Source organism: Equus quagga, chromosome 11 (genome assembly GCF_021613505.1).
Source record: "Equus quagga isolate Etosha38 chromosome 11, UCLA_HA_Equagga_1.0, whole genome shotgun sequence".
Lineage (NCBI taxonomy): Eukaryota > Metazoa > Chordata > Mammalia > Perissodactyla > Equidae > Equus > Equus quagga.
The window spans coordinates 81,155,885-81,170,687 of NC_060277.1; the positions used below are offsets into that span (position 1 = coordinate 81,155,885).

General features: G+C 36.4%; 1 protein-coding gene across 1 annotated transcript in view; it reads right to left on the reverse strand.

Annotated features, from left to right (window-relative positions):
- Nucleotides 1-14,803, reverse strand: part of USP32 (ubiquitin specific peptidase 32) — a 203,690-nt gene that overhangs the window by 96,843 nt on the left and 92,044 nt on the right. Inside the window, exons 3-4 of the mRNA XM_046675933.1 lie at nt 10,189-10,294; nt 5,870-5,988 (exon numbers count right to left, since the gene is read on the reverse strand). Coding sequence (XP_046531889.1) covers nt 5,870-5,988; nt 10,189-10,294 — 225 coding nt within the window. The remainder of the gene's footprint in view (nt 1-5,869; nt 5,989-10,188; nt 10,295-14,803) is intronic.

The following is a 14,803-nucleotide window of genomic DNA, read 5'->3' on the forward strand; positions in this document are numbered from 1 at the left end:
AATTAAAACAAGAAAACATAAATTGAGTCAAATTTTAAAGTATCTTACTTGGAACTTGTACAACTTGAAATCTGCAATTAGTTGACATTTATCTCTCTACCATCTACAAAGAAAGGATTATCTAAATAACACCACAGGCTACATACTTGGAAATCAAACTGTTTTCAAAAATAATTGTACCTCAGAACTTCCATCTGCATAAAATCTATAGGCTAACTGCAAATTATTTCATCAATTCATCAAAGCAGTGCATTGCTACTAATAAGCCACATTTTATTTGCTAAGGTATACCCTGAAAACAGTAAACAGCATTTCTTTCAATATGTAATAAAGACAATTTTTCACTTGCCTTATTCAGCCTTCTCAGCACCTCAACCTCAGTCATAACTGATATATTTTAATTAACTATGTATGAATTAAAATGCTCTTTTATATTTCATTGGCGAATTAAAAACAAATATCCAGGAGTCCTGCTCCAGAAGGCATCAGTGAAAACATGTATTCACAAGTCAACTAGAATACAAAAAGAAGCAAGTAGATTTCTATTTCTTTGCTTTCTTTCCAAGGATTTGTCTTGTTAAATCTCTGGGGGGGGAAGTATCCATGCTGAGAAAGAACATCACATGGCTGTGCAAGTCAATCTCTTTGGAAGACAAAAGGACCTAGGTTGAGCGAGGGCCAGATGTTTCTATGAGGAAAAGGGAGAAGCAACCCACATGGAAATATAATGAAAAATGATTGAGGAGCCTAGTAGCTCTAATCATGATATGGATATTAAAGGGATACAAACTTATAACTTAAAAGAGGTATGCTAAAAACAATTTCTACATTGTTGAGTAGCATCCAAATTAAGTACAGCAATATGCTTAGCCTAGCAGTTTCAGAACATTTAACAGTGCAACCCAAATAATCAAGACAATATATACAGTTTTTCTAAATGGAAGAATATGGTATTCAAACTTACTTTAGGGACACATGAGGACATTGCCAACATGTTTAGAGATTAGGGATCATACCCATATTCTTTCTCTACCCCATGTTTACTCTAGAAAGAGGGTTAGCAGTATAAGTTCCACAAGCTGACACTCATTTTACATATATTAACATCTCTGACATTGGCATAGGTCTTAAAATTAATGGTATCCTTCAATTATAACTGTCAGCTTTTTTCTTTTTATAATACATAAAGGTGCATCTTATAATCAATGATATCTTAGATTCAGTGAAACATGGCAGTTTCAATGGTTTCAGTGAAGGAAAGAGGTTGTTATAAGATGCACTTTCATGTACCACCAAGAAAAAAAAAGCTGGCAATTATAATACATACTTCTACCCCTTCACATATAGTTAATATTTATTGAGTATTTACAATGCCTTAAGCACCGCTCTAAACATTTTATATTAATTTAATCTTCAAAGCAACCCCCTATATGAGATACGATTATCACCCATCCCCATCTTACACATGAGAAAACTGAGGCACCAAAAAGTTAAGTAATCTGTCCAAGGTTACACAGTGGCAAAGACAGGAATGAACCCAGATAGTCTACACTCCAAAGTCTCTGTGCCTAAGCTATATACCACACTGCCTGGACAACTCAGTGAAATATAAAGTAATCTCTGAAATCCACCTGCCCACTGGGATCACTCCATATAACTGGTAGCACCAAAATTCCATCTGTCGAACCTGACTTTTTATGTTTTTAAGTCATAGATCTCTTCTAAAAAAGGAAGCAAAAGGAAAAGTCTCCTTTTATAAACTGTCATAATAGCAGTCTAGAAAAAAATTTCCAATACTATAAAAGGCAATTAAAAATAAACAGACTCGTGAAACTGATACATCTTTGAAGAACAATATAAAATAGGAATTTCCACTTTAAGAATCAACAATCAAAAAAAATATTCAGTAAGAAAAAAAAATACAACTCCTATGTGGATTTCCTTTATAACTTCATCTGTCAAGATTAATAAAGGACAGGACAGAAAAAGCTGAGAACCATTCTATGCCACTTAAATCTAAGTGCTAGGTCCACATAAGCTAAAGTGCTTCTCTTTATAGTTTTGGGGTGCTTTTTAGGAATGCAAAAAACAATGTAAAGCATTGTTACGGAAGGTCCGAATAAGCCTATTCTAATATTAAGTGGGCTCTGGTGGTCTAGTGGCTAAGATTCAGCACTCTCACTGCAGCGGCCTGAGTTTGTTTCCTGGTCAGGGAATCACACCACCTGTCTGTCAGTTGTTACACTGTGGCAGCTGTGTGTTGCTGTGATGCTGAAAGCTATGCCATCAGTTTTTTCTTTTTTTTTTTTTTGAGGAAGATTAGCCCTGAGCTAACATCTACTGGCAGTCCTCCTCTTTTTGCTGAGGAGGACTGGTCCTGAGCTAACATCCATGCTCATCTTCCTCTACTTTGTATGTGGGATTCCTACCACAGCATGGCTTGCCAAGCGGTACCATGTCCACACCTGGGATCCAAACCAGCGAACCCCGGGCCGCCAAAGTGGAACATGCGCACTTAACCACTGCGCCCCTGGGCCAGCCCCACCATCAGTTATTTCAAATACTAGCAGGGTCACCCATGGTGGACAGGTTCCAGCAGAGCTTCTAGACTAAGATAGACTAGGAAGAAGAACCTGGCCACCCACTTCCAAAAAAATTGGCCATGAAAGCAGCAGAGCATTGCCTGATATAGAGCAGGAAAATGAGAGGATGGTGCAAAAAGACCAGGCAGGGTTCTAGTCTGCTGTACACAGGGTCACTAGGAGTCAGAATCAACTCCACGGAACTAACAAAAAACATAAGTAGGGGCCAGCCCAGTGGTTAGCAGTTAAGTTCGCATGCTCCCCTTCGGCAGCCTAGGGTTTGCCAGTTCAAATCCTGGGCGCAGACCTATGCGCTGCTTATCAAGCCATGCTGTGGCAGGCGTCCCACATATAAAGTAGAGGAAGGTGGGCACAGATGTTATAACGCTCAAGGCCAATCTTCCTCAGCAAAAAGAGCACGATTGGTGGTAGACGTTAGCTCAGGGGTAATTTTCCTCAAAAAAAAAAAAAAAGTAAGTAAATTGACATTGAAACATGGTAACTTGAAAACAAAAGGTCTGGACACAATCACCAGACACAGTACTCAAAATTTACAGCAGGTAAATACATCAAATAGTTAAATAAAATTAGTTGATTTACAGTATTAGTTTTTTACCAACCATTAAGTATCTAATTATTTACACAGCCATAAACATGAGTATTCCAAAATCTTGGCCTCTCATTTCGTTGATCTTTCCCCTTCCAAAAATCTTGTCCTTCATACACTACCTCAGCCATTTACCACCATAGCCTTACAATCTTTTATTATAATAACCGTTCCCCTTCCCATAAACGTAATTTTAAGCATTCCACACTCCCCATCACAATTTCCTCTTATAAGCACGCTTCTGTGAGTGTCACTTGACATTTCAGTTTATTTGACATTGTTAAACACCCCTTCCTCTTGAAACATTTTCATCACTTGTGTTCCAGGACACCAGTCTCTTCTGGCTCTCCTCACAGGCTATTCCTTAGGCTCCTGTTTTGATTCCTCTTCATCTTGCCAATCTCTAAACACTAGAGTACAGGACTCAGTCTTCCAATCTGTTTTCTATCTAAATTTACTCCTAGATGACCTCATCCTCATCTATAAGCCAAGAAATCCTTCTGAACTCCAACTTACGTCAAAAAGCGTAAGTGACAACTTCACTTAAATGTCTTATATGATTCTCAAATTTAATTACGTCCTAAACCTCTCTTGGTATCAAAACCCCAAACCTCCCTCTCCAGAAGTCTTAGCCATCTGTTAACAGCAACTCCGTTCATTTACTAAATCAGGCTAAACACCTTAGTCATTCTCTTCTTTTTCTGTGACAGCCCATAATCAATATAAGACAACAGCCTGTCAACTCTACCTTCAAAATAAATGCAGAATCAAAAAACTTCTCATCACCTCACTGCTACACCATGATTTAAATGATCATCTCCTCTTACCTGGATTATTCAGATATCTCAGTTGGACTCTGTTCAGACTACCTCCCACATAAGAGCCAAAAGGATCATGTTAAAAAAAAAAAAAAACATATATTCCTCTGCTCAAAACCCTCTAATGGTTTCCATCTCACTCACGGTGAAAGTTAAAGAACTCACACTGTCCTACAGGGACATATATAACCTCCCCAACCTCTGTAACTTCACTTTCTACTATTCTCTTATTCACTCTATTCCAGCTAAACTGGCCTCTCTGATGCTCCTTGGACGTGTCAAACGTACTCGCCTCGGGGCCTTTGCTGTATTCTCTTCATGGAAAGTGTTCCCCCCAGATATCTGCCTGGTTTTACCTTTCACTTCCTTTAAATTCTTTGTTCAAATGTCACTTTATCTGACAAGGCTTTCCTAACTGTCCTAGACGAAATACTGACACTCAGCTTTTCCCTCCCTATTACTACCTATCCCTCTTACTCTATTTTCCCATGTAGCACTAATTATCATCTAACACATGTACCTGCTATTGTGCCTAAATTTTAGAGAACTGGATGGTTACCACATTTAATTCCCATATATAAAATGGGAATGTCTGCATAAACCTTATCAAAATGAAAAAATATACATTCTCCCTGAAAATGAGCAGAGTATTAATGCATTTGACATCTCTATGAAAAATCTAATTAATCAGGCCTGCAAAGGTTACTCTTTTTTCTGACCAGCAAACTTGTATTCTTGGAGGAAAAAAACCATTGCCTAGTTTGTCTTGAAGTACTGAAATACTATCACAGCAACTTCCAGTCAATATGTCAGAACCAAACACGCAGGAGGCCAGTCCTTTTGCACGAAACACATAGAAATGCTGAGTAAAATCTAATATCATAACCTCTACCAAAAATTGCACAGTCAAGCTCAAAAGCAAGAGAGAGAGATCTCCAAGTGCTATCGACATAGAGGAAACTCAAAACCAGAGTGGTGAAAAGCTAAGCCAGAGAGTCCAAAGAGACATTAGAACCAGATATACGCATAAGGCTAGCATATTGGTAATATATGCCTATCTAGTTAGGAAGGTGACTAAACTGAAGAATAAAAATACCTGAAGAATAAAAACTACCTGAATAAATCCAAGAGCAGAGAAGGACTGTCATGTCTATAAAATGAAACTGGGCCAAAAAGTCACCCATAAGAAATCATGCAGCATTGAGTACTGCAGGAAAGGGTCAGAAACTTCTAAAAGGGTTTTACTCTACCATCTCTAGGAACTTTTCCCAAATTAGGAGACCCCTGAAAAGGAAAAAAAAAGAATTTTCTCTGTAAAAGATACACATTTTCTATCGTTTAAGTTTTAGACAATGAAAACATATTATTGATGAAAACAGAAAAAATGACAAATTTTTTAAATCCAAACATGCCACTATACAAATCACCTAATTAAAATAAAGGATAAAATAGGCCTTGATGGGTCATAGAGGTCACAGAATGGTTCAAGGCCAATAAGTGATATACTTACATGTTCATGATGAAAAGCAATGACACTACAACATGAGCAATCTCAGGTTCCTGCAGGATTACTTCTGTGTGTATGTTGGTGTGTGTGTATGAGTGTGTATCATTATATCATAAGTATAGACAGTTGCCTTTACAGTAGAATTGGGAGTTTTCAGATTTACACGTATAGCAGTAATAAGTGTCATGGACCTTTGAGCATAGCACATAAATAGTTGAAACATCGATCGTTAAATAAAAAAATGTCAAGAATATGCTGAACATAAACATTAATTCATCATAGCTAAACTCATTATACAACTAAGAGTTAATACTCTGTCAACAGGTAGGGATGAAATGTAAATCTTTAAACATACCTCTGAGAAACATTTCCTGAGTGTATCTGGGACTTTACCATCCACCAAATGAAGCATTCTTTCCATTTCTTCCCGTATAACATAGCTCCCGGATTCACTTGCAAAAAGACTAAAAATGTCTAGGAGAAAGAAAGAGCATTTTATAAATATATAACTTATTACTAAAAAAAAAAAATAGCAATGCAAATTAAAAGAGCAATGTGTTATCTTTTCAAACACACTAAATTTGCAAAAATGTTTAGGTGTGACAATACAAAGTGTTAGCAATAAATTGGAAGAAACAGGGACTCTTATACACTGCTAATGAGAGTGTAAATTACTGCAATCACTTTGGAGAGTAACCTGACAAAACCTAATGAGGGTGAACATGTATGCTAAAAACTCAACTTCTAGGCAACTCCACTTCCACCCTTGAGCAACTTTAATACATGTGCATGAGGTACAACAATGTTAGCTGGAGTACTGTTTGTAACAGCAAAATTCAGGGAAAAAAGACAAATGTCTATCAAGAAGAAAATAGGTAAACTGAGATACACACACACACACACACAATGAAATACTATCATAATAGAATAAAGGAACTGTTTCAAGATGGATAAATATCAAAATTATTGAGGGAAAAAGCAAATTCCAAAATAATCTATATAGTATACCATTTATTTAAAAGTTTAAAATCTACAAAACAGGTGAATACATGCTTAAGGATATATAAAAATGTCACAAATATAAGAGACCTGCATGAGGAATGAAAGCTCACCAAATTCATAAGAGTAGTTACCTCTGTGAAAGGAAGAACAGGGATGGATGAGACCATGGAGGATACAGAGAGAGAGCCTCACCCTGGCTGTAATATTTTATTTCTTAAAAAACAAGATCTGGGACAAATATGATACAATACTAAGAAATAGTAAAGCTGAGTGGAGGTATATATTATATGTATGTTTGAAATACTGCTATTATGGGTTGAACTGCATCCCCCAAAAAGATATGTTGAAATCCTAACCTCTGGGTACTTATGAATGTGACCTCATTTGAAAAGACAGAAGATAGAGGATGGAAGAGACATTCCATCTCTCTGAAGGCCCACCAGGTTCCACTACCTGCCCTTCTAGATCTCATCGCCGATTCCCTTAGGAAGAATATTTGATGGAGGGCTCTGACCATCTGTTCAGCGTTGATTTGTAAGCTCCCAAAAGATGCTGAAGTCCTAACCCCAGTACCTGTGAATGTGACCTTATTTGGAATAGGGTCTTTACAGATGTAATCAAGTTAAGATGAAGTCATTAGGGTGGGCCCTAATCCAATATGAATGATTATAAGAAAAGCAGGCAGACGCAGTTGGAAGAAAGCCATGTAATAACATAGGCAGAGATTGAAGTCACGGAACACCAAGGATTGACAGCCATCACAAGAAGTTAGGAAGAAGGAAGATTTCTTCCCTACAGGTTTCATAGGGAGCCAAGGCCCTCCTAACATCTTAATTTTGGACTTCTGGCCTCTAGAATTGTGAGATAATAAATTTCCATTGTTTTAAACCACCCAGTTTGTGGTACTTTGCTATGGCAGCCCTAGAAAATCAATACAATTGTATAACAAAAATGATGAAAATTTTTAAATGTATGTTTATGTTTATGACCCCCAAAACTGTTATTGTTGATTACTGGCTGCCTGGAGCCAGAGTATGTGTTTGTTGGTAGAGAGATGCTAATTTGAAAAAACCAGGATCACAGTTAAATACCAATACATAAAATTGGGTTTATGGATGTGCATTCTCTTGATTGTGATAATCTGGGTATGTACATGTTTCAAAACATATCAAAATGTACACTTTATATATGTGCATTTTATTGTATGTCAATTACCACAATAAAATTGTAAAAAATAAAACAGATTAAGAAGAACAGTCTAAATTCAGGAGTAAGAAGGAACATTCTGAGAAATTTAGAAGTAGCCAAGAGGGCAGGTTAGAAAAGGAAGAAGGAAGAGAGAAAGACTCAGTATCCAGTGGCCAAGGCTAAAAATCTAGGAATTTTTGGAACAAAATGTTATACTCAGTGTAATATAAATACCTTCTTTTACTTCCCCTGAGAAATTTTAAATAAAATTTACATTGTTTACTATTACTTTTGGTAAGAGCAAATTTGTCTTTGGGGAGCTCAAAGAAAAGAATGAGGGGACAAAAGATATTATAAACAATTGAATGAATAAAAATTAAGTAAATAAATGCATATCCTAAGAAACACAGATGAACAATGATCAACTAAAGTTATCTTCCCTTTCACATTTAGATGGTAAATGGTGCCCTCTCATTATAACATTTCCCTGCTTAGTAGAATTTAAAGGTCATGGATGAGGTGCCATCCACTTCTGGGCTTAGATAATTCAACTAATAAAATTAACTTTTGAAGTTAAAAGTAAAACCATTAAAAAAAATTAAATCTTTTACCAAGAATTTGTATAAAATATTATCAAGGAAGAGAACTTTTGGTTCTATTTGTGAAGTAGGGTAAGAATAGATTGTTAAGCCTATGTCATCAGAATTTTTTTAAATAACAGCTTTATTGAGATGGAATGCACGTCCTATATAATTCACCCTTTAAAGTGTATAATTCAGTGTTTTTTTAGTATATTTACAAGGTTGTACAATCATCACCACTGTCTAATTCCAGAACATTTTCAACCCCAAAAGAAACCCCATATTCATTAGCAGTTACTTTCCATTTCCCTCTCCCCCTAGCCTCTGGCAACTACTAATCTACTTTCTGTCTCTATGAATTTGCCTAATCTGGACATTTCACATATAGTCATTCCTTGGTATCTACAGGGGATTGGTCCCAGGACCCCTCAAGAAGACCCAAACCCGGAGATGTTCAATCCCTTATATAAAAAAGTGTACTATTTACACAAAACCTACACACATCCTCCCACATACTTTAAATCATCTCTAGATTACTTCTAATACCTAGTACAATGTAAATACTATGTAAGTAGTTGTTATACTGTTTTGTTTAGGGAATAATGACAAGAAAAAAAAGTCTGTATATGTTTGGTATGGACACAACCATAGTAGGCCTTTGTCGATCTGCGGTTAGGTGAACCTGAGAATGCAGAAGCTGGGGATACAGAGGGCCAACTGTAAATGGAATTATACAATATGTGGCGTATTTTGACTGGCAGTTATCATTTAGCATAATGTTCTCAGGTTCATCCATGTTGTAGCATGTATCAGTACTTTATTCCTTTTTATTATTGAGTAATATTCTGTTGTATGGATATATCATATTTTGTCTATGTTGAATGCATCAGTTGGTGGATATTAGGGTTGTTTCTATTTTGTGACTATTATGAACAGTGTTGCTATGAACACGTTATATTTTTTTTAATGAATATATGTTTTCAATTATCTTGGGTACATATCTAGAAATGGAACTGTTAGGTCATATGATAACTTGACGTTTAATAGTATGAAGAACTGCCAAACAGCTTTCCAAAGTGGCTGTACTTTTTTACACACTGAGCAGAAATGATTGAGGACTACAACTCTTCTACATCCCACATCCTCACCAACACTGTTTTCTGTCTTTTTCATTTTAGCCATCCTAGTGGAGGTGAAATGATACCTCATTGTAATTTTAATTTACATTTCCCTAATAACTAATTATGTTGAGCATTTTTTCAAGTGCTTATTGGCCATTTGTATATCTTCTTTAAAAAAATATCAATTCAGGGTCTGGCCCCGTGGCCAAGTGGTTAAGTTTGTGTGCTCCGCTGCAGCAGCCCAGCATTTCACCAGTTCAGATCCTGGGCGCAGACATGGCACAGCTCATCAAGCCATGCTGAGGTGGCATCCCACATGCCACAACTAGAAGGACCCACAACTAAAAAATATACAACTATGTACCAGGAGGTTTTGGGGAGAAAAAGGAAATATAAAATCTTAAAAGAAAAAAAAATTAATTCAAATCCATGGCCTGTCATCAGAATTTTGAGGTTAATTATTTTGTACACAGATGTAGTATTAGCATTTTGAAATAATAAAAGTACTGGGGCTGGCCCCATGGTTGAGTGGTTAAGTTCATATACTCCGCTTTGGCGGCCCAGGGTTTCACCGGTTCGGATCCTGGGCATGGACATAGCACTGCTCATCAAGCCATGCGGAGACAGCATCCCACATAGCACAAGCAGAGGCACTCACAACTAGAGTATACACCTATGTACTGGGGGGTTTTGGGGAGAAGAATAACAAAAAAGAAAAGAAAAGAAGATTGGCAACAGTTGTTAGCTCAGGTGCCCATCTTTAAAAAAAAAAAAGTACTTACATTTTGCTTTCTCTTCATCTCTGCCTCTTGTAAGAAGGACAAGTCCAACTATTAAGTTATTAAAGTGCAATCCTTTGGATGTTCCACCAAAAGAACAGTAAATCACCTAGGAGAAAAATGATAAAGCCAACTTTAGACGTTTCAGTTGTTGAGGAATTTGAGGCTGATGTCACCTTTAACAGATCCTGTCTCATCTCCAAACAAGGCCCTGGTAAACTTTAGTGAAATGATAAGTTTCTCCCTCTTCTTCCTCTTGTACACCTTATTGCCGCACTCAGCTGACAGTGTTCGTCGCGCTATACAGCATCTATTCTAAAGTATATATATCGCTGGCTCACACACTGAATATTTATTCTTTCTCTTTGGAGTCCTTACCAAGGTCCAAGAAGATAAAGGTCCTCCTCTTCAATAGCCCCAATGATGTAATAAAAATTTTGTACAATTACAGAACTTCCTTCAGCCTCTGTAAAACTTATACACATCTTGATTTGAAAGATTGACATTCTCTAACTGAACGCTCAGAAATACAATGGCAATCATATTACAATAAGACCCCTCACCCACCTCCACCATTGTGTTAGCAAACACTCAGGAATAAATAACAGCAGTCTACTGCTGGAGGAGAAGGAAGAGTGTGGTGAGAGACCCTCTCTGAGGTATAGTAACAATGAGAAAATAAAATCAAAACTTAAAAGTAGAGCAGACATTAGAAAAATCCTCCAGCAAATGACCCCTCACCCTAAAAAAAAGGTAACCCTAGACTGGAATTTGAAGTCTACAGTGCACTGTGGGTAACCATAGCAACACAAAATACAGCTCAACTACAGACTAGACTGACCCAACTATTCATGCTAAAGATCTAGCCAGGCATAAATACTATTTAGCTTACTCTCTTCTGTCCTATACAAAATATCCATCTTTCAACCACAAATTATAAGTCACACAAGGAAGCAAAGAACAAAAACCCAACATACTGACAAAGGAAAAACATGGGAACAGAGTTCAATAAAGCTTTAGGATAGCTCAATAGTAAACTTAACAGAACTGACTAGAAGATTATCCAAAATGAAACACAGAGGGGAAAAAAATGTGGGAGCAGGAGGGAACAAAAGAGAAAATCCAAGAGCTGTGGGACAATATCAAATATTTAACATACATGTAGTTTGAAATTTTAAAAGTAAAAGAGAACAGGGAGAAGAAATCTCTGAAGAGATAAAGGTTGAGAATTTCCCAAAACTAATAAACACACAAAACCATAGACAGAAGTTGTTCAGAGAAAAGGCAGGATAAATCACACCTCTAGCCCTCAAAAACTAACCACCCAAATCATATTCAAACTACTCAAAACCAAAGATAAAAAGAAAATGTTTAAGGTAACCACAGATAGATAACTATAGAAATATTTCTCATCAAAAACCACATAAGCCAGAAGACAGTGAAGTCACATGTTTAAAGCATTAAAAGAGGGGCAAGCCCGGTGGCACGGCGATTAAGTGCGCACGTTCCGCTTCTCAGCGGCCCAGGGTTCACCAGTTTGGATCCCGGGTGCGGACATGGCACCACTTGGCAAAAGCCATCCTGTGGTAGGCATCCCATGTATAAAGTAGAGGAAGATGGGCATGGATGTTAGCTCAGGGCTAGTCTTCCTCAGCAAAAAGAGGAGGATTGGCAGCAGTTAGCTCAGGGCTAATCTTCCTCAAAAAAAAAAAAAGCACTAAAAGAAAAAAAACTGAGAATCCTATACCTAGCAAAAATATCTTTCAAAAAGAAAGGAAAAACAGACTTTTTCAGGAAAATAAAATAGAGAAGTCAATAGCAGCAAACCTGCACTACATAAAAGAGCAAAAGAAAATACTTCAGGCTGAAGGAAATATGATACAGATACATGTACCTATAAAAGAAATAAAAGTAAAAAATGGAATAAATGAAGGTAAATATAAAATGTTCTTTTCTTATTTTTAATTGTTCTAAGAGATAACTGACTGTCTACAGAAATAATAGTAAAAATTTAATGTGTTCATAGTACAAGTAAAACCACAACACAAGACAACAGCACAGAAGATGGGAGAGAGAAATTGGAAGTATACTGTTATATACTACACATACAATGGTATTATACTACACCACCCATCTCCATCTTTATATTGCCAGTCAACAAGAAATTACTTAATCATAGCACTACAGTGTTTAACTCAACATTAAAGCCATTGATAAATTTTTGTTTTTATAATAGTAAAAACAATAGCTAACATTTAAATGCTTATCACGTGGCATTTAACTGTTGTCATAAGTGCTTTACCAGTATGAAACCTCAAGATGATTCCATGAGGAAGGGATTACTGGTGTCTCCATTTTATGTCTGAGGAAAACTAGAGCCCAAGGAGATTAAGTAACTTGTCCAAAGTCATACATCAATGAAGTGGCAGAGTCAAGATTCACACCTAGGCAAGACAGGTTCCTCAAACTGAACTCTCAACCACTTCATAGTTCTACAGAACAATTATATACATTCTCTAGTGTTATATGAAATGAGGGACATCGCCAGTAAATGTTTCACCATTTTGGTGAAATCTATTGAAGATTAAATTAAGAAATTTCCAACAACCACAATTTATAAACACTATGTCTGTGGCGTCTCTTTTCCCCTCACTTTAACTTGATTATGCAGTCTCTTCACTTTTGACCACTTCATTGACTTTAACACAAGGTGAGTAAAGAAGTAAGGATAAAATTAACCAAGAAATTGAGGTTAAGATACGAGTTTTAGTTTTGCAAGCATTTGTAAAATGTAGAAGATTTTGTTGTGACTACATTTGGTTGGAATGATAGAATATACTGGTACCTCATTCCCAAAATGTAAGAACACCAACAACCTTCTAAAACAGCGAATTCAAAAGTTCACTTGACAGATGAGGAAAGGAGGCCCAGGAAAAATCACCGTATTTCCTAAATTCTAAAACGTATTTTCCACCTTTTATTAAGGTTCCAGTAATCATCATGCACCTAACACACCTAAAGTGTAGTATCTTTTTTTTCATCCTCAAAAAAGATTTTTAAAGCAACGGTCACCTTACAACTGACAATGCTTTAACATTTACAAAATATTAAGTATCATGCTCATTACTATTCAGCTTTGTTTTTAGGATTGACGATAGGGAGTGTGCACAGGACAGCAAGGATATTTTGATGCTACTTTTTAAAAAGCAAATTTAAAAAGTTAATTATTATTTTTATAACTTGTTATAAGATCTTTATTTAAAAATCCCTCTAATAATTTCCTGTAGCTATTAAAGAACAAAGGAGAATAAAAACAGATATTTTCTTAAACATTTGGTAGCCATGAATATCCAGACTGAGATTTGGCGTACTGTTGTACTAATGTATAACACTGATGCTTGTGGTAATGATCTCACTAGCCTCCTTTCAGATAATGATATCACCCTGGTAAATAATATGATTAGTTCAGAAGAGAGGGAAATTAGTGTGCGTTTTCAAAGAGAAAGACTTACAGTATAATATATCAAGAACACACCTCTTGTCATATAGTCAAAAGGTTAAAAAAGGGCAGATGTGTGTAGGTCTCCAGAGTTAAGGAAAGGTTGTGCTGTCCTTCAATTGCTGTTCTATAGCCCTGGTCCTTCTCCTTCCACTGTCTTTTGGATATAAGGTACAAAGGCATTCCACTATTCCTTGGGGAAGTAGTAAGTAATGGATACTGTTTCATATCACGGCTTTTGGAACCAGTATGACCTGGATTTGAAGACAGGCTTCATTAATTTACCAGCTACGTGATCTTGGGCAAATCATTTAACTTCCTGAGCCTCAGTTCCATTCCATTACACATAGGTAGAAGCAATGCGTCACAAGTCTTCTCATTCTAGGACCCAGGCTGAAGAGCAGCCCCTGTGTAGGAAATGCTATTATCAGGGCAAAAGGGAGAAGTCAGAGTTTGACTCCATTTAGTAAATTGTGAGAATTCAGCTCAACGAGCTCATGACTTTTGCCTTGGAAAATATTTTTCCTCAGTAAACTCTATTGCACCTTTTAAACTGCTTGATTAATAGTCAATAGAACCAAATTACTGTTCTCAAACTTTCATTTTATTTCACATAATTTTCATGAGGACCAATACTTTTCCATTTATATTTTTAATGAAGATTTGATTCATCAGTTTTTTTCCATATCAAAAATTTTTCTGTGCTATCTTTTGAAGATGTTATTTCTACCAAATCCAATTTTCTCACATCAAATTTAGCAGATCTAAATTTGTTAATGAAGAATTGATTTTTCTGGAAATGTCTAAACAACACTCTTACTCTGTGCTTTAAAAAAACGTGCTATACAGTTTTTATTAATTTGATATGTAAATATTTTATTATGCATCTCTACAAGATATCCTTAAAATATAATCATAATACCATTATCACACTAAAAAAACCTGTCTCTCCAAAATTCATATGTTGAGGTGGGACCTTTGGGAGGAAATTAGGTCATGAGGGCAGAGCTCTCATGAATGGGATTTGTATCCTTAAATTAGAGGCCTGAAAGAGCTCCCTTGCCCCTTCTGCTATGTGAGGACACAGTGAAAAGTCGGTCACCTATGAAACAGGAAGTG